This window comes from Neofelis nebulosa, chromosome 8, assembly GCF_028018385.1.
Source record: "Neofelis nebulosa isolate mNeoNeb1 chromosome 8, mNeoNeb1.pri, whole genome shotgun sequence".
Classification (NCBI taxonomy): Eukaryota; Metazoa; Chordata; class Mammalia; order Carnivora; family Felidae; genus Neofelis; species Neofelis nebulosa.
The window spans coordinates 107,738,172-107,759,309 of record NC_080789.1 but is presented as its reverse complement, the minus strand read 5'-3'; the positions used below and the strand labels follow the sequence as shown (position 1 = coordinate 107,759,309).

The 21,138-nt window shown below is 43.9% G+C and overlaps 1 protein-coding gene across 50 annotated transcripts in view; it reads right to left on the bottom strand.

Annotated features, from left to right (window-relative positions):
* Nucleotides 1-21,138, bottom strand: part of CACNA1C (calcium voltage-gated channel subunit alpha1 C) — a 752,159-nt gene that overhangs the window by 104,738 nt on the left and 626,283 nt on the right. For all 50 annotated transcript variants that reach the window (XM_058744174.1, XM_058744178.1, XM_058744176.1 and 47 more), the window contains 6 exons: nt 20,216-20,441; nt 4,926-5,133; nt 4,052-4,172; nt 2,243-2,357; nt 1,320-1,440; nt 904-973 (listed from right to left, as the gene is read on the bottom strand). In XM_058744174.1, coding sequence (XP_058600157.1) covers nt 904-973; nt 1,320-1,440; nt 2,243-2,357; nt 4,052-4,172; nt 4,926-5,133; nt 20,216-20,441 — 861 coding nt within the window. The remainder of the gene's footprint in view (nt 1-903; nt 974-1,319; nt 1,441-2,242; nt 2,358-4,051; nt 4,173-4,925; nt 5,134-20,215; nt 20,442-21,138) is intronic.

Genomic DNA, 21,138 nt, shown 5'->3' with positions numbered 1-21,138 from the left:
CCTAAGGAAAATGGAAGATGGCCACCAGTGTCTTTGCAGACAAGCCAGCAGAGAACTGGTGGGGAGAAGGTCAAAAGGAAAACCTAGCTTTGCTCATAAATGTAGAAGGTTTTTAGCCACTTAATGTGGTTACCAACCCAGATGTAGCTTAACCTGCACAGAGAAGGAAATGTCAGTAAAACAACAGTCCCTCGATTGTGTGCAGTTGACTGCAAGCTTGAAGCTGGTAATAATAGCTGCACTTCTAGGTAAAAGGAAGGTGAACAGAGGGTTTGTACAGGATGTAGAGTTTCATGAAGGAGACAAGGGAATTCTGGAGGCAGGTCTAAGGACCTCTGACATTAAGCCCTCTCAAAGGAGACTGCCTGCCAATCTATGTATCAGAAGATGAGAAGGCTGAGTTGGTAAGAGCTCTTTTTGTAATAAATGAAAGCATTTGACAAAGCAACAAGTGGGACATCTGTGGTGGCAGCTGTCCTTGTACTCAGCACTGCCTCCTGAGTAAGGACAAGGCAGTGTCGGGATTTACTATTAAGTGAGTGTAACACTGCAACATATGTTATATTAATAAATTATATAAGTTAATGATTTTACAGCATAGGATATAATAAAACCTTAAATGTATATAGAATCCCCCTTCCAAAAGTCATAGAATCAGCACTGCTCAAACACAATTTGTTTAATGTTATATTGTTATTACGAGGAAGCCAGGAGCAAAGTTCTCCTCTGGATGATGATTGGTAATGCCTAGCTACAGAGACAAAAGGCATTTATCAGTGCAAGGTGCTTGTAGAGGGAAACTGGAGCCATTGATCCTAATACATAGGTAGTTCCATGTGGCTTTAGAACTTGGCTCTCTACCCCCAACCTCCCAACCTCAGAGTTAGGCAGTGGGATTGGTACCTGTATTTTCTGGGTTGGGGTAGGGACCCTTATCTTCATTTTCATTGGGCTGGAGGTCATCCATGTTGATCTAGGCAGCCAAAGGAGAGAAGGAGGAAGAATCCAATTAGAGACATTCCATTGTTTGAGAGGCTTAGAGCCTTGAAATTGCATCACGGTTAGTGGTTGAGCTGTTGACTCAAAAGTATATCCTTATTATCTTGTATATATCCTTCAAGACATTGACAGAAGGCTGGAATTCAACCAGTCTGCCTTCTCTTCACATTCCTAGTGTTTCTGGTCCATCTTCATGGGCTTTGTTCCACTGAGTCTCTTTTCTTCCTTCCTCCCTCGTTTCCATGGGTGGTCTGAGAAGGCTTTGCCCTCCTTCCCCCAGCAATGGCCCTCTCAGCTCCTGGAATAAGATGGCTTCTTACCTTGGTGGTGGGTGGGGACTCTCCATCAGCTGTAATGGATTTCAGCTCAATTTTCTCCTCCTTGGTTTCCTCCACAGCTGGCTTTTCCATTATCTCTTGCTTTTTCTCTGGGCTGGCAGTCCTGGCCGGTCAGCAGGTAGAAAAATTAAAGGGATGTTTACTGAATGACAGGAGACATGAAGAAATCAACTACCTTGTGGTCTTCTGGGGACTAGTGGGAGCAGATTCCCTGGGCCTATGTCCATCATCCTTTACCCAGGGCACATGGCATGTATCACTCAATCACAGATGCTGTTGGGCTGGGCCCTCCATCCAGGCACCAAGCCACACTTTGCTCTGTCTTGTACTTAGTTGGACTATTTCAGCTTCTCAGTTGCTCTAGTCTATGTCTGAATCAGAGAAAGATTTTGGATCTGATTCAGGATTGGTTCCTAGAAAACTCTGCTTGGTATCCAGCAGATGTGTGGCGTATGACAGTCCCATCTAGACAATGACAGAAGACAATGCAGGGCCTTATCTTGTTTTCTTAACACTGGCAATGATTTATAAAACAGCAAAAAGTTATCACTCAGCTGGAATTGCATTTCCCCTCTAAGCAGCTGCCTTCCTCCTCTACCCATCCTTCATTCCCACCACCTATCATGACCTTCCTTCTCAAAAGAGAATCCCCCAACTTCTTAGACAGGTGGGAAATAGAATACCTTCACAAATACTATAATTCACAATGTTCCCCATTTTAGGGCAATACCTAATAAATAGTAGAGAAAGTTGGGTGAAGCTTACTGTGAAGCCTCAAACCCAGTGCCCTCTAGGAGGGATGGCTGACAGAGGCCAGCACCGAAGCCTCTCTTTATCACTAATGGGAATGGCATTCCAGAACTGGGACCCTGGGGCTTTGGGTCTAGGTAAGCTTAGAGGGTTACCTGGCCAGCTTCTTTCTCTCCTTCTCTTCTTCCTCCTCCTTTTGGGCAGATGTGAGGCTCTCAGCATCAGCCAGGTTGTCCACAGCAATGGCCAAGAACACATTCAGTAGGATATCTGTTTGTGTCCATTCTTAAAGAAAATGACCCTTGGCCTTGGGGTATTTGGTGGGCACAGGGGGCAGGGAGGGTGCAAGACATGCAGGGGTAGACTTCCTCACTCATAGGGTGAGCTCAGTGGTGACTCACTGTGAGGAGTTCAGAGCCCAGTAATGTCCCTCCTCCACACCTTTCCCTCCCCATTACCCTACTAGCTACTAGGAGTTTTCTAAGGGGTCAAGAGCAGGATAGCCTGCAGGGTGGAGTGGGCAGGGAGTGAGGCAGCAAGCCTGCCTTGCTCTTTAATTGCTGGGTTTCATTATTGGTTTCCCCACTGAGATGACTGGCTGTAACTGACATTATAAACAGCATTGTCTCTAGCAGAATGCAGAATGCTCGTAAGAGCGGTTCATTAAAACTGGGCACTGAGGAGGCGGCCTGATATCTCTGCCAACTCTTAATCTGAGCCTGCACATACAAAGACCCTTGCAGTGTCCAGCTGGAGCTGGCTGAATCTTGGAAACTCCTAAATGAAGTAGTCATTTGCCCTTTCCTTCTTGCCCTCATCCCTAACCTTGAACAGAAACACTGTGGGTCAGAGGATTGCAGAATCAAAGAAAGTATAGATGAAAGGGGTCTTAATATTGTTAAGTCTAACCTCCACCCCCAGGCACCCAGATAATCACACAATTTCACATATAGGAAAGCCACAACCCACAGAGGTGAAGGGCTTGACCAAGGATCTTACTGTGCACCTGCCCTTGGTCCCCTGGCGCTGTGGCAGGCAGGGGAGGGGCTTTGCATAAATTATCTCATTAAACTTCATCATGACCCCTTAAGTAGTAGGCAGTAGTGTTTCATCACCCCATTTTACAGACACTGAGGTAGAGAACCTTTAGTTTGCTGGAGATCACCCAGTTGGGAAAAGGTGAAGCCTGTCTGTCAGCATCAATGTTCATGCCTTGGGCACTACATTAAACTATGATTTAAACCCGAATCTTGGGCCAGAGCTGCTTCTACTTTACCATCTGCCTCTGCACACAACCCTCTTGGGGTTTTGACCAGCAGGAGAGAATACCGCCTGCAGCTTGAGTCCCTGGAAAGCTGCCCATGGCCTGGATCAGGAAGGACCTGTCAGGTCTGCTTGGTGAAGCCTGTCCAGCTTTGCCTGTGACTAAAGTCCTGGAAAGTGGCTTCAGAGGGAGGGACACTGAGCAGAAAATAGGGAGGAGAGATGAAGGTCATTTCAAGAATGATGGCTCAGTCCCCCTTAACTGCATTTCCTACCTCCAGCAGCAACAGCCCAAGGCATTGGAGCCCAACTCCAAGTGTGTTCACATTGGAATCTATGTGAGTAGCTGTACATGCACAACACCAGGGGGCGTTGTTCACCTAGACTACAATGAGATCGTGCCTCCTGGAGTCAGGCAACACTGCAGCCCAAACTGGCTCAGGAATATGAACTTACATCCCCGCCTATGCCAAAGAGCCAGGCTTTCACCAAGACCTGCCTCCACAGTTAAGGTGGTTCTGGGACAGGAAACGTTTTCTTCCCAGAGCACACCTTTCCCCTGCTTGCCTGGGGGCCCTGTGGATGGGGAACCACAGTTTTCAACCCCAAGTCAGGACCTGCTGGGCACACATATTTGGCATCGTGCTGCAGGCTGAGGGAGGGTGAGGCGGCAGGGGCGGGGAGGCAGGAGCAAAGGATACAGTTTCCACAGATGAAGAGGATGATGAAGTAAATACAGACTAACATCCCTGGAAAAGAGGGGCCGCCATAAGCCATGATCCCATCATACATCACCGAATTCCAGTCCTCCCCGGTCAGGATCTGAATGACACATTCCCACCAATAAGGGACACAGCGTTAGACCAACAGCAAACCCCAAAACTCCCCTGCCCTGCCCCACTATGTTAACAAAAATGTCTAAAATCTCTTTTCCACCTCTTTCCCTCCTCTTGGCCCCCAGTTTTCCTCCCAGGGGCTCTGAACTACTGACCTGGGCAAGTTTGACCCTATACTTAGACAAAGTGCACTGGCATGATATTATTTGAGAAGTGACTGAAAGGCGTTCCTGGTTAAAGCATCTCTTTCTACTCACATGCAGTGCACAAGATGGCTGCCATCAGCCATTCCTCAGGGCCCTTTTGCAAATGTGAATGTATTCATTGAAAGAGTAACAAGGGGCAAGAATGGTGGGTAGGAAAGACGGAGCCCCATCACCCTCTCCTCTCCCAATGAGGGCAGTCTGCTTTCCTTTGTTTATACTTTGGGCTTTCCTGCAGAATTTATCTGAAGTTTCTGTGGTTAAGCAAGAGTTTTTAAACTACTCATTTAGATTTTTTTACCCCAGTGGTTCATACAACAGTGGAATTCCATGGGGGACTGAGGGTAGGGGGAACTACAAGAACTCAGGACTCAACTGGGCATGGTCCCTCCATGACTGATCTAGGCTGGCTTTGGCTGCCCAGTGTAAGGGTGAAGCTTTCCACCACCTTTTCAAGACTCCATCTTCCCACCCAAACCCAACCCTGCCACTCAACCACCCTCCTGCTCATAATCCCAGCAGAGAAGAGTCCATACCTGAAACACGGTGAGTAGGGACTGAGGAAAGTTATCAAATGTGCTCCTCCGAGTCTGCATCTCATCAAAGTTGAACTTTCCTCCAAAGAGCTGCATCCCCAGGAGGGAGAAGATGATGATGAAGAGGAAGAGGAGTAGCAGCAGGGAGGCAATGGAGCGCACAGAATTCAGCAAGGATGCCACCAGGTTGCTTAAGGAGTTCCAGTACCTGAGGACCAGCATGAGGGAGATTAGCATCCTTTTTCTATGCTTTCCTTAACATCACTCCTCATTCACGCATCCACTAGAAATTTTAAGATAAATTATAACTCCTTTTGCCCCTTCATTCCTATAGTGGTGGTGGTGTGAACTGGGCTGGTAAGCTCACAGTTAGAGTGTGGAGCTAGTTAATTCAATGTTCCAGGATCAGTAATGTGTAATGGCAAATAGAGGGAACTAAGAAGTGAGAAGCCTGAGTTCCAGTCTAACTCCACAAGTTGCTACCTGTTAGTTGCAGTTGGGCAAGTCACATAACTTCCCTTCTATTTACCTCATCATCCAAGAAAATAGAGACAACAGTAGCAATTGGGAATATTACATGAGGAAAAAAAAAGCAGCTCTCCAAACAACAAAATAAAGACTAAACAAGTGGGACTACATCAAGCTAAAAAAGCTTCTGGTCAGCAAAATAAACCATCAACAAAGTGAAAAGACAACCTATGAAACAGGAAAAAATATTTGCAAACATATCTGATAAGGGGTTGATATCCAAATATATAAAGAACACAGGCAACTCAAAAGCAAAAACAAAACGAAATGACCAAAAAGCAAAGCCCCAAATAATCCAATTCAAAAATTTGACACAGGACCTGAATAGACATTTTTCCAAAGAAGATATATGAATGGCCATCAAGTACAAGAAAAGATGCTTAACATCACCAGCCATCAAGGAAATGCAAATTAAAACCACAGTGAGGTAGCATCTCACACCTGTTAGAATGGCCATCATCAAAAAGACAAGAGGTAACAAGTGTTGGCAAGGATGTGGAGAAAAGGGAACCCTGTGCACTGTTGGTGGGAATGTAAATTGGTGCAGCTAGTATGGAAAACAGCATGGAAGTTCCTCAAAAAAATTAAAATCAACCACCATATGATTCAGCAATTCCACTTCTGGGAATATATCCAAAGGAAATGAAAACACTAACTGAAAAAGATGTCTGTGCCCCCATGTTCATTGCAGCATTATTTACAATAGCCAAGACATGGAAACAACCCAAGTGTCTATTGATGGATGAATGCACAAAGAACTTGTGGTGTATATAATACATACACACTGGAATATTATTCATCCATAAAAAAGAGGAAATAATATCATTTATGACAACATGGATGGACTTGAGGACATTACACTAAGTGAAATAAGTCAGACAGAGAAAGACAAATACTGCATGATTTCATTTTTATGTAGAATCTAAAAGCAAAACAAGAAAGCAAAAAATCACCTAACTTGTAGAAGAAAGAGATCAGATTTGTGGTTACCACAGGCAGGGGGCAGAGGGGGGGAGAATTGGATGAAGTTGTCAAAAGGTACAAACTTCCAGTTATGAGATAAATAGGTCATGATGACCTGTACATGATGATGTAACGTACAGCATGATGACTATGGTTGACACTGATATACCGGAAAGTTGTTCAGAGAAGATCCTAAGAATTCTCATCAAAAGGAGGGAATTTTTTCCTTTTATTTTTATTGTATCTATATAAGATGACACATGTTAGCTAACTTACTGTGGTAATCATTTCCTAATATATGTAAATCAAACCATCATGCTATGTGCCTTTTTTTTTCCAGTATATGAAATTTATTGTCAAATTGGTTTCCATACAACACCCAGTGCTCATCCCAAAAGGTGCCCTCCTCAATACCCATCACCCACCATCCCCTCCCTCCCACCCCCCATCAACCCTCAGTTTGTTCTCAGTTTTCAACAGTCTCTTATGTTTTGGCTCTCTCCCACTCTAACCTCTTTTTTTTTTCCTTCCCCTCCCCCATGGGTTTCTGTTAAGTTTCTCAGGATCCACATAAGAGTGAAACCATATGGTATCTGTCTTTCTCTGTATGGCTTATTTCACTTAGCATCACACTCTCCAGTTCCATCCACGTTGCTACAAAAGGCCATATTTCATTCTTTCTCATTGCCACGTAGTATTCCATTGTGTATATAAACCACAATTTCTTTATCCATTCATCAGTTGATGGGCATTTAGGCTCTTTCCATAATTTGGCTATTGTTGAGAGTGCTTATATGCCTTAAGTTTATACAGTGATGTGTGCCAATTATTCCTCAATAAAACTGGAAAAAATATAATTCCTACTCTTAAAAAAAACACCCTAGTATAGTGCCTGGCACACAGTTGATAAAGGTTAATAATTACTGTTATCACTAGCAGTCTTTAGACAGAAAAACACATTCATTTTTTTCCCCAAGAATGCTGCCCTCAGCCCAGGCACCCCTAAGAGAGGGTACAAGATTTAGTGAGGTTTCCCAGATTTACCCTGTCCAAAGATTTGGTTTTTTAAAAAGTCTCTTCTGGAGATTCTCATTCAATAGCTATAGTTTGGGGCCCAGAAACTTGTATTTTTGACAAGCATTCCAGATGATTCTGATAAGCAGGGAAGTTTAGGAACTCCTGGGTTACCGGAAACCAAAGAGGTCTATGAGTAAGGCAGGGAGGTCTTTCTGGGAAGAGATGGAGAGGCCTTGGAGAGGAGGCTCCCAGTCATTATAGTCACAGTCCTTTACTGTAAATACAGAGGTTCTTCATTATAGCCTTGGGAAAATCCCTTCCTCTTGGAAAAGGGGTGTGGGTGTGGGTTGCTAATGGCTGCTGGATGAAGCTTGGGCCTGTCATGATAAGGAAATGCACTGTAGCAAAAAGAACACAGCCTCTAACTGGAGCATGTGCAACTGAGAAATCTCACTTCCTTAGCTCCACCTCTGGCCTGTCTGCCTTCCAGGTCACAGTCTTGACTGCCTCCACTTAAGGCATTCCCAGCTTATTAGCAATATATGTAGTGAATTGCTTTTGCTGCTTAAAAGAGTGACATGCAAACCACCCCCATTATAGCCTCATAGCTGCACCCCCAGCTTGGGTACTTCTCTCCAGAGAATAGTTCCATATTAGGTGAAAGAAGCAGATGGGCCAACAGTTTGGATGTAAACGTGAACTTCTTCCCAGCCTGGCGTCTTTAATGCTCCTTTCTCCTTCACAAATTCAGCCGTTCTCTACCTCTATTTTGCCTGCCAGCCATTCTTCCTCTGTTTGCAGAATATTAATATACATTTATTTGTATCTGTTCTATAAATGCTCTTCAGTGTTTTTCATTTGTGACAGTCTCATCTCCTCCAAATAGGCTCTGAGTTCTTGAAGACAAAGATCAGAAGTTTTTTTCTTCCATTCTCCCCATCTTTGTCCTCAGATAAATTCTGTCCAACCTAGTATTACTGTGAGAGACTGACTGCCTGTCACCCCAATAGGCTAGAGATTTTAATATTTGCTCTGCTTAAAGCCAGAAGTAAGAGAACCTCTCTGGGGCTAGGATACCGGCCCTTCTTACATTTAGAACAGTGTTCCCACACTGGAGAGGAAACTGCAGAGGAGTTTGGTCATTTTGTATATACTGATTCCCAGGCCTCACCCTGGAACCATGAAATCATAATCTCTGGTGCTGGGACTTGAGTGATTTTCATTCTACCACTCCAAAACTTGTCAGTAGACTGGTATTTAGGAACCAGTAACTTTAGAGCATATTTATAACAAGATTTTCCAGCTGTATCAGAGGGAAGAGTATATATGGATTAAGGTCACAGAGCCCCCTAGAGATCTCCTGTGTGTTCAACTGTCATGGAATATTCTGGAAAACCCTTATGGCCAAAGAAGGTTGAAGCCTTAATTTTCATGAGGCACATGGACATGAGGGAAATAACTCAAACCAGGCTCACAACTGAGATTCAGAGGTGTGTGACAGCCATGGGGACCCAATGGGAAACCAGACAAGGAGGCCTCTGACTGGACAGAGGTTTGGTGGAGTGGAGCAACCAGGAGGCAGAGAGGAAAGGGGATGTGGGAGGAGTGCCTGGAGTTCTGGGAAAGTGGAGGCTGTGATAGAGAAACAAAATGAGTAATCTAGTGGAGAAGAACTCTTTGGAAACATTGGACATGAAAGATGGCAGATAGTGAGTGCCTTGGGGGGCCAGCAGTGGAGCAGGTATGGGGCTGTAATGGTCAGAGGGGCAGGCAATGGGCGGAGTGTTTGACTAAAAGTGAGGACTCTTCTCATGCTTCTCCATGTCCCTTGAGGTATCCAGGGAAAGTCTGCACTTCTCTTGGTCAGCCAGGGATGGGCTCACAACATGAGATGTGTGGAATGACAGAACTCCAACCCCATCATCTCCCATAGTTTCTGGCTCAAGACACAACCCTTGCAGTCATCCTGAAGTCTCTCTTGACCCCACATCAGCAAGCTCTGTGGTCCCATATTCCAAGCAAAGCCTGAATCTGGCCACTTTCCATACTCTGTCACCAGCCGAGCCAGCAATCCCACATCCTGACAGGTTTCCCTGTTCAACACTTGCTCCCTGCAGCCTTTCTCCACACTATATACATCTCAGGTAAAAAGCCCTCAAATGCACCATACTTTTTTTTTTTTTTTTACCATTTATTTATTTTTGAGAGGCAGAGAGAGACAGAGCACAAGCAGGAGAGGGGCAGAGAGAGGGAGACACAGAATCCAAAGCAGGCTCCAGGCTCTGAGCTGTCAGCACAGAGCCTGATGTGGGGACTCAAATCCACAAACTGCGAGATCATGACCTGAGCTGAAGTCAGATGCTTAACTGACTGAGCCACCCAGGCGCCCCACCATACTTTTTTTTTAATTGATAGTAATGGATTATAACACACTGAAAAACAATGTAAATCTCTCGATATTTAAAAAAGGAGGTAGAGGTTTCCTTTATAGAATATGTCAAATGGATAACACAAATGTATGAATGAACGATAGAATCAGAAAATCACCATTTTGGGGGCACCTGGGTGGCTCAGTTGGTTAAGAGGCCAACTCTTGATTTTGGCTCAGGTCATGATCTCATGGGTTCGTGGGATCAAGCCCTGTGTATTAGGTTCTGTGCTGACAGCATGGAGCCTGCTTAGGATTCTCTTCCTCTCTCTCTGCCCCTTCCCTGCTCTCTCTCTCAAAATAAATAAATAAAATTAAAAAAATAACCATTTAGCATTAGCAATGAATTCAGTAATGATCATCATGGATGCTAAAACCACTAGGTGAAAGGCCACTGGGGAGTAGGGTATTCACATACTCTCAAAATATCACTCCATAGATTACTTATTAATCATAAAGGGAAAGGGTACCTCAACAGTGGAGAAATCTGGCAGATACCCACTTAACCAAGTTTCTACACTTAGAATCACCAATAACGAGACAAACTCATGCTACATACTTCCTGACACCATGCAATGGGAAGTACACAATCATCTATGTACTCCACACCACTGCAGCAGGAGGCCCTGTTAAATGTAAGTCACATTAAACCTCAATACTGCTTCATGCTCTTGCTTCCCATTGGAAGGCCTAACAGATCATGCGGAATTGGCCTCTACTGCCTCAGTGACCTCATCTCCTCCCACTCTCCCCACCACTTTTGCTCCAGCCCACCGGTCCCCTGCTGCCCCCCCAGCCTCCATGCATACTCCTGCCCTGGTCCCTGTTTTTCTGCTGTATACAGAGGTTTCTGCCAGAACTCTGTGTGGCTCACTTCTTCGGTCCCTGCAGGCCTCTGTTCAAATGTCCCCTCACCACAGTGGTCCTCCCTTCACCACATCTATCTCCTATTCCCACTATTTAATATACTCATTACCACTTGCCATGAGAATGTAATGTCCATGAGAGCAGGGAATTCACTTGCTTCGTTTGTATCCTTAGTGCTTAGAACAATGGCTAGTCAAAGGAGGTGATCAATGAATATTTTGTTGAATGAACGAATGAATCTTACTATAAGTGTGACACATTTATACTTACTGGAGGGGAAAGCAAGGGACATGGGATTACAAGATAGTTCTGTGTATGTGTGTCGGGAGAAGGGGTGGGGTGGTGGTGGCCTCTCACACATGTACTTAAGTCAAACATACTTTGCCTGAAAACACCTCTCTCACATCATTTCTTTTCCTATAACTTCCCTAAGTTCATGGGTAGAGTTTTTGAGATTCCTGACTATTCCACTGCCTGACATTAAGTCCAACTATTATGTATTAAGGGAATAGATAGGTGATTGGGGTTGGGGGATGTGCAAACTGGATGAAGGGGGTCAAATTTACACACTTCCAGTTATAATAAGTCTGGGGATGGAATGGATAGCATGGTAACTATAGTTAATCATACTGTATCGTATACTTGAAAGCTTCTAAGAGAGTAAATTTAAAAAATCCTCATCACACACACAAAATTTGAAACTATATAGGGTGACAGATGTTAACTAGATTTATTGTGGGGATCACTGTGCAATGTATACAAATATCGAATCATTATGTACACCTGAAACTAATATAATGTTATATATAATGGCTAATATATATGCCAATTATATCTTAACAAAAAAAGAAAAAAGTGATTATGTATCAGTTGCCCTATAGAAGATAGGGTTGTTATGGCTTTGAGACCCTTGCAGTAGGATTTCCCAAAGAGTTCTGTGAACATGTGTCTCCTTTGTGGAAGAACTCCCATCCTGTGGCTGAAAACCAATGGTTGTGGGTTGAAGGGCTTGAACCAGACTTTAAGGGACAAACTGCAATCAGATACACTGACGGCATCCTACCTTCCTCATGAAAAACACCCAGACTGAAAAGATAATGCATTTAGGACCAGTCACACAGTTAAGACACAGTGAAGACAAAGAAACAAATGGCTGTTTATGCTGTTTATCTTCAACTTCCAGTTGCTTTCCATTCAATAGGGGCAAGGTGGGGTCTGCCCTGTAGCTGGCTTGCCACCTGTACTTTCTGTTCCTTTGGAGCAGAATTACGGGAGGAGAGCTGGTGCCAGTAGTCTGGCATTACAAGGGGCATACAGCTTGCTGAACAGAAGGTGTCCATCCCTAATGTGCACGTTTTATGTGCTCTCTAAAGGAGAGAGACAAAGGGACTGCTGAACTGATGTGGCAAAGAACACAATTAGGGGTCAGAGAAGAGCTGGATTTTGGAGCCTCCCACGCCTTGGCTGATAGCAGCGGATAGGGTGGGGGCCTCATTACCACTGATATCAATGAGAATTGTAGGTGACAGGTGGCAGCCTCTGGGAAGGGTGATATGAAGTAGCATTTAAATGAAATGCTGGCAGCCATGCAAGTCCTGAAGCTCTCTCTTCCTTAATGTCAATCTGATTCTTGGTGGCTGTTATCACCGTGGCATGCAGATCAGACGATGCCTCAGGTCTCAGAATCACTCTCGTTTTTAGATACATTAGCTTCTAGACATAAAAACTAAAAGAGTTAGTGGCATATTAGCAATCAGCTGAGGGTTTTATCCTAATCAATTAAAACCACTGAAGCACACACAGTCACCAAAAATGAACATCTTTGGAGAAAGGTGAGCAGAAGCAGAACAAACTAATGTTCGGGCCTCAAAGAGAGACAGGAAAACTGAGCATCTCGTCTTCAGAACAGTGCACACACACATCCACATACACAGAAGTCTCATTCTGTATTTCGGGATTCACAGCCCCAGATGCACATGCCCAGCTTTAAAGACTCCCCTCCCTCCACCCCACTATCCTCAGACACTCCACTGGCTATGGTCATCCTTTCAACTTTTCAATTCTCCTGTGGCTCTAAATCATTCTCTACAAAGTGTGTCTTTGCCCACCCCATCCCCCCATCCTCCATACAACCTAGCCCACTGTTCTCTCTTTAAAGTAGGGTGCACATGAGGGTTTTCTGATCCAGACAATTTCTTTGTTACCTAAATTCTTTCACTTGCTGACTATGGCTTCACTTTTGCTAGCTTTCCCCTCTGCCTCTCTTGGCTTAAATGACCACCATGTGTTCAGGGGTATTGTATCTCCATCATTCTTTCTGCTAAGTCTGTTTGGGCCTTGTGGACTTCTCCTTTATCTTTAGTGGCAGAAAGTGGCCTGAACCTTGCTTGAACTGGAACTTTCATCTTGTGAACTTTTGCTTCAAATAGCTCAGGGCAGGGTTCTTTACAGTCTAGGTATGGAGGAGAGCATCGAGCCTGCTATAAATAAAAGACCTTCAAAATAACAGTACTAATAGCTTTAGGGTGCTTTGAAAATGCTCCACCCTACTTCCTCTCTGTTCCAGAGAGGTTCATAGCTAAATTTATACCTGTCCCAACTCTTCTTGTCCTGAGGGGTAAAAACACCCCAACCCTCTCCAAAATAAAACTCCTCTCAGTGTTGGTGGTAGTGATCTATTGTTGGTAGAATATTTATAAAGCAAATTTCATGTGGTGAATCTGTGTGGTATGAGGCTTCTATACACTATTCCTAAGGAAGGGAGGAGAAATGCAGGTCACATAAGATAACTGGGTGAAGCACAGAAGGTTCACTCAAGGAGGAAGCTCAGCTTTGCCACAGGGATGTACAAGGTGGGTGTACAAGGACTAGCCCTTCAGTAAAGTTGGCCTCTGGTTCTGTAAGACACAATAGAGCCTGGAAGGATTAGTGAGGTAGGAGGCTGAACTAGGTATGTGCTGGTCCAGGAAGAGCCAGAGAATTCTATACTATTGTGGTCAGGGTCTGGGACAGCTTGGAGCTCAAGGCCAAATCTACCAGTTTAGTTCCTGCTGATATCTACCTCTGCCCCTTCTATTCTAGGAGAATGCACAGTTTATGTGTTTTGCTTTAGAGTCAAACCCTGCCTTGGATAACAAGTTCAAAGTTCTTGTCTTCTCTGCATAAGAGGCCTTGGTTGCACTAATACATTCCCAGTAGGGGAATGTAACCCTGTCATGCTGGCAAGGTCATCTGGTCTTCATCTTGGGATTGCCTTGGGATTGTGCTCCTCTGAGCTCCTGGACCGCAGAGCTACTCAGTGTTCACTAGTGGGCCCCTGTACCAGATGTGTCAGGGTTAGGGAAGGAACACATTCAAGTCATCCTCATCTGGGTCTTCTTAATCCCCAGTAGATAATACCAGCCAGTCACCATTCCAGAGAATAACCACCCTTCATGCTGAAGGCAGTGAGCAGGCTCTTGAGTCTGAGCTGCCTTCTCCATAGACTCTGGCCTGGGAACTGGGCAGATGCCAAACATATCTCTTTAATAATGGTCCTTAAGGAGCTCAGAGCCTCCACGGTGTCCTGAGAAGAGGAGGGCTAGAGTGGGGAGGGTCAGGGCAGTGTAGAGGTGGATCTGATGCTCATGGTCAGATTCTGGCAGTTGAAATGGAGACATTTAGAGCCTGGAGAATTTGCCAAAGAATCTCACCTTGGGGCTCTATGGAGCCCATATGTGGTCATGATTCATCAGTAAATCTGTCTATGCTGAGTCAGCCCAAACTCACATTTCAGGGCCTGGGAAGGGAGCCACAGGGGAGGAGCAGTAGGGGAAAGAAATGGATTTAAGGTTTAAGAGAGAAAACAGCAAGGGCTGGAGGGATTTCAGTGCATTTAAAAACAAACTTTATAAAAAATGAAATGCAATTAGTAAATTGAAATCACATCCAGATTTAGTCTAACTGAGGTCTTTCTTCCTCCCTGTAGAATAAGTCAGACTGGACTGACAAAGAGTAGACATACTTGATATTAAAAACTGGCAACATTCAAGAGCCCTGTAAAACCTCAAAGCAGGAGAAAGAATCTAATCTATTACTTGGCTGGAAGGCCCACTGTCATGGGTAATGTATCAAAAGATGACAAATATTTTGGCCACATGTATGCCTCTCTGTTCTCACTGAGGCAGGAATCTTGCCTTCCCTATTTCATAATTTAGTGGTAATTTACCACTCCCAATATTATTAACACTCAGTAGTCAACTGATTTACAGTCCAGTGCAGGGTTCCCAGTCTTTCTTTCTTTCTTTCTTTCTTTTTTTTTATGAGACATGTAGGATGGATGGTATTCATACGTACAGTATACTCTCTAATGAATTCTCAGATTTTGACAAAATACACAAAAATAGGCATGCTGAAAATTCATTTTCTTCATGTATCATTTTCATATTCATCATATATCAAAAACTTCTGCTCCCTTCAGGTAACATGAAGAGTGGTTACTCTAGCCCATTCTTGCCCATTCATAAAAGCATTTGTGAATGCAAATGACCAACAGTGAGGGTGTTACAGGAACAATCTTGAATTTATTTGCATTTACTTTTTAGAAAACTAACTGTTCATAAACTTTGGTATTTCATCTCCTATAATAACAAATTATTGCTATGCACTGTTCAACGGCTCTGGACATACCATTGTGTCTTGACATCATGGTTGAGGGTTCTTAGTCTAGGTCAGTATTCCAAACTCAGAGTGCAGGTCTTGGGTGAGGTAAGGGAAGCTTGGAATTTTAGGAAGGCATCCACAAATCCATGGATACACCAAACATTACAGCACTCTAGATAAATAGACAGTCATCTTGTGTGTACATTACCACTTTTCAAATGTATACAAGTGTATAGGAATTAATAAAATTAAAATAATTTAAAGACTTTGCTGAATTCATAGTAGCTCTTTATCATTATATGTTTTCCCAGTCAGGAACTATCAAAGTACAATCTTAATATGATTAGGGGCTACAGTATAGAGAAGGGAAAGCAGATGAAAGAATTAAGGTTTCCAATTGTATATGAAGGTCCATATTTTAAGACAGGGAAGTGGACAAAGGACAGCAGCAGGAAATTAGACCAGCGTTTCTCAAAGTGAGGTCACTGGATTACCAGTATGGAACTCTCTAGAAGTTGCTGGTCGAAATCTCTAGAGGTGTGGGTCCTTCATGAGCTCTTATTGGGTTTAACTGTGTCTGAGAATCACAATCACCGGGTCAGAATGCACTGTGAAAAAATGCTTTTTTAACATACTAATAATACTGAGATACTACAAAATTTTCTCTAAGAGGTTTTAAAAGAAGATAGAGAAATATGCTTGCTTGATGACAGGACCATCTCAAGATGACCCATCTCTAGAGACCAGATGTCCACTCCCAGACCATATTTTAGGCATTTTCTTGGTCACTGGAGTATACTGGAGACAAGGTTCAGAAGGGGCATGGGATTCCCCACATAGTTATAGTCTCTAAGTTGTTTTCCAAAAGCACCCGAGGGGTTGGAGGCTTGCAAAACAGGAAGATGATGGCCTTTGCCAAAGTAACTTCCAATTAGATAATGAAATTATTCTGTTTATAGACTTTACAGAGATCTGAAATACCACTAATCTTTCTTGTGGAGGGACTATGGGAAGCTCTCTGACAAAGACAGATTTTTAAAAATGGCTTCTTGGCAATAGTTTCAGCTTAGAAGTAGATAAATTATTGATTAGAAATAGAATGAATGTCAAATCTCTTCAAGACTCTATGACAATATCTAGGAACAAGAATTCTTTTCTATAGGAATCTAAAAAACAAAAGCAAAAACAAACCCCCAAACACATAGACTTTTGAGAACTATTTAGGAGGCACTGAAAACTCCAAGTGAAAAATAGCTTTTACCAGACCCAAGGAGGAACAGGTAGAATCAGCAAATATCCAACAACAAGAATCCATATGTAAAAATCCTTTAAGGCACACCTCTGGGATAAAGACAAGACAGTTCAGCAGTCAACTTCACAGTTCATGGTCATGGTTAGGAGCACAGAACCTGAGGTCAGACACAGATCTGCTACTTAATCCCAGATTCATCCCTGAGCAGTTTGTGTGGCTTGGGTAAGTGACTTAAATCTTTAAACCACAGTTTCCTCATCTATAAAATGGGAATCATGATAATAGTACACTCCTCTGACCCTCTCTTACAGTTAATTGTGAGGATGAGTCAAGTGAAAAAAGCCAGACCACACTAGGTGCACAGAGTAAGTACTGATGCATATTAACAATAATTGTTATTATATTTCTACTACTTTTAGTAACAAGCCAAGGGTTTTCTGTAATGCCAAGATATTCAGGGAATACAGAAAGAGTTTTTTTCTGGGGTGAGGGGAAGGGAGGTGTTTGCTCAGGAACATTAAACTTGTGGGTTTAAATTCTGCATGTCCTTGAAGTCCATCCTGTGACATTAAACATTCCCTACGGACTTTCTCCTTTTCCCAACTTCTAATAGCACGTATTCCCATCCTTGTCCCAACATTTGCCAGCTCATTTTATCTGTCTTAGATTTTCTTTCAATGGTTTCATATGCACAAACTCCATCTCCCTAGCCAGGCTTTAAACTTCTCCTGGGTTCAGGTCATACCATACCTCTCTTCCCTTATCTCTCAGAGCTGGATGCATAGTAGGAACATGGGAGAGAAACAGAAGTAAGAGACTGTATATGTGTAGGTGGCTCTCAGGGCCCCACCTCTCCGTCCTCCAAATAACAACAAAGATAATAAACAGGTTAATAATAAGTCTTCTGGCTGCTGAGTGTCCCTGGGCCTGGCACTGTTTAAATGCCTTCTCTCATCTGACCTTCGACAGCACCCCAGGAATGAGTGTGTGCTGGCGGCTGCTGAGAGAGCCATAAAGAGAACAACAAACTGAGGGCAGTGTTGCAAGCCCTGACCATTCATACAGCCATGTTCAGAACACAAGCCGGTATGGTTACCTTCAAATCCCTGAATGAAAGATACTGAGCCCACTCCCTCTTTTCCCAATACAATACAACTGATGGTTTCGGTGCCCTATTATCATTTGGGATCCCAAAGCAGAGACTCTTACAAAGAGGAGGTTTGTCAGAGTTTGAGCCTCCTTCCTTTCACATGTTTCTGATATGTCCCTTCAAGGTTGACCACAACCTACTGCAACTCAGACATATATCTCAAAGATTTTTAAGAAACAATGTTTATGTTCATGTGAGGCCTTCTGAGAGTTTCCTATTCTATTTAAATCTTTCACTGAAAATGAGAATGTGAAGAAATTGGAACCCATATACATCACCAGTGGGAATGCAAAATGGTGCAGTCTCTTTGGAAACAGTTTGGCAGTTTCTCAAAATCTTAAATGTGCAGTTATCAGATGACCTAAAAATTCTAGTCCTAGGTATATATCTAAGAGAAATGAAACTGAAAATCCATACAAAAACTTATACATGAATATTCATAGCAGCATTATTCATAGTAGCCAAAAGGTAAAGATAAACCAAATATCCATCAACTGATGAATGAACATACAAACACAATGTGTATCCACAGAATGGAATATTATTCAGCCATAAAGAGGAATAAAGTACTGACACATGGTACAACATGGGTGAATCTTGAAACCATTACATAAGTGAAAGAAGCCCAGTCGCAAAACACCACAGACTGCATGATATCACTTATAGAAATTGTCAAGAATAGGGAAATCTACAGAAATAGAAAGTAAATTTTATTGGTTGCTGCTGGGAGGAATGTGGGGAGAATGAGGAGTGGGTATGGGTTTCTTTCTGGGGTGATAAAAATGTTCTAAAACTAAATTGTGGTGATGGTTGCAAAGTTATGTGAATGTACAGAAAAACACTGAACTGTACACTTTAGAGGCATGAATTATAGTATGTAAATTATATGTCAATAAAGCTGCTTAAAAACGATGGTTGTGATTCAATCAATTGATTTCACCACTCAAATAGGTCACAACACAGTCGAAATGACTGTCCTAGAGCGTGCTGCCTGGCCCCATGCCCCCCGCCCATGCCTCCTCTTCATGAGAATCACTGCTTGACCCTGAGAGCTGGGGAGATTGTAGTCTTCGGGTGGGTGGATGGACAGGCAGATGGAGAGGGGGTGAATGTGAGGAAGGAGGGGTGAAAGCCATCTGTGCCATGATAGCCATCATCCTTACTCAGTTAAGGAAACTGGACTGCATTTTCAGCAGCACATGCACAGGAAAAAGACCACATTGCTCAGTCTCTCAAACAGTTGGGGTGGCCATGAGAACAGATCCTTTGGTAAGATCTCTCAAAGAGCTCTGGAAGGGCTGACTCAGCCAGGATGGGTGTCTGCTTTGGTCCCTTGCTCTTTCTCTTCTCCCTGCCTTGATTCAAACATGATGGCTCAATCTCTGAAAGCCACCTAATGACCCAGAGAATGGAAAGTGGTTCTAAGGCTGTCAAAGTAAAGGACAGCAGGGAGGGGTGCCTGGGTGGCTCAGTCAGTTGAGCATCTGACTTTGGCTCAGGTCATGATTATGCATTTGTGGGTTTGAGCCCCAGGTTAGGCTCTGTACTGACAGCTCAGAGCCTGAAGCCTGCTTCAAATTCTGTGTCTTCCTTTCTCTTTGCTCCTCCCCCCACCTCAAAAATAATAAACATTAAAAAAAAAAAAAGGACAGAGGGGACGGGGTCTCTGTCTTCTTCAGTTAACCTGGGATGCCCACTTCTGCACTTTTTTTAAAGTTTATTTATTTATTTTGGGGCGCCTGGGTGGCTCAGTCGGTTAGGCGTCCGACTTCAGCCCGGGTCACGATCTTGCGGTCCGTGGGTTCAAGCCCCACATCGGGCTCTGGGCTGATGGCTCAGAGCCTGGAGCCTGCTTCTGATTCTGTGTCTCCCTCTCTCTCTGCCCCTCCCCCGTTCATTCTGTGTCTCTCTCTGTCTCAAAAATAAATAAATGTTAAAAAAAATAAAAAATAAATAAATAAAGTTTATTTATTTTGAGAGAGAGAGCGAGAAAGAGACACATGTGAGCAGGGAAGGGGCAGAAAGAGAGAGAGAGAGAGAGAGAGAGAGAGAGAGAGAGAATCCCAAGTAGGCTCCACAGTATCAGTGCAGAGCCCGACACAGGGCTCAATCTCATGAACTGTGAGATCATGACCTGAGCTGAGATCAAGAATAAGATGCTTAACCGACTGAGCCACCCAGATGCCCCTCTATACTTCTTTTATGTAACTAAATAAATCCCAAATTTGTTTGTGCCACTGAGTTGTCTCTGGTAGCAGTGGTCAAAGGTACTTATAAATGATATGTCATCTAAATGAAGAAAAATTCCTCTCCATCATATATGAGCCAAGGATAGACCTCTTAAGAAACAGCAGCTACTCTCCCACCCAGGACTTTCTGCCTCCCTTGCCTTCTGGAAGAACTACCTGAGTTCCAGGTCCAAAGGGAAGTGAGAAACCAAATACCTTGTGATTTTAAATATCCGCAGTAGCCGGACACATCTCAGCACAGAGATGCCCAAGGGAGACATGATCTTGGTCTCCACAAGGATGGTCTCCAGAATGCCCCCACACACGATGAAGCAGTCAAAGCGGTTGAAGAGGGACACAAAGTAGGCCTGCAGGCCCAGGCTGTACATCTTTAGCAGCATCTCCGCAGTGAAAAGGGCCAGTAGTGCCTTGTTGGCTGTGTCTGGTGGGTTCAAGAGAGGGGGTAGGATCCCAACACAGATGTGAGAGTGGGGAGAGGGGGGAGGAGGAGAAAGAAAACAGTAATTATCATCACTGGAGAAAAAGCCAGATGCTTCCCTTCCCAGCCAGGACACCTCTCCCATATGTTGCTGCCAGAACAGAACAATTGGGGCCAAAGTGACAAGAAAGGGTATCTAGTAATAATCACAGTAAACATGTATTGAGGATCTACCATGCATCAAAGGCTTTGTGTGCTGATCTTCTTTATTCCTCCCAGCAGCTTTTCAGAGGTGAGAAGTGAGGTTCTGAGAGGTAAGTAATCTGCCCAAACCAATCAGCCAAAAGGGGGAGCCAAGTCACCCGTCTGCCCTCTACACTGGGAGACTGTCCACCTCCCAGCATTCTGGAACGCAGCCCCTGTGTCTGCCTGACTCCCTGGGCATGGAGCTGAGGCACTGGCTAGGGAGGTCCTCTTCTAGGGGTTCAGGGAAGGGTACTAACTGCCCATTGAGGACAGCTCCTCATGCTCAGGCCACTACTGTCCTCTTTCTTGGCTTTTTGCTCACCTCATCCTCACACATTCTGGCAGGTCCACCTGCAGGCTATTGTATTGAAAATCCATTCTGGGAAGTTGGCAGCCAAGGGTTGAGATAGCCAAACAGGGGGCAGCATGTGTCCTTGTCATCTGGACCCAACGG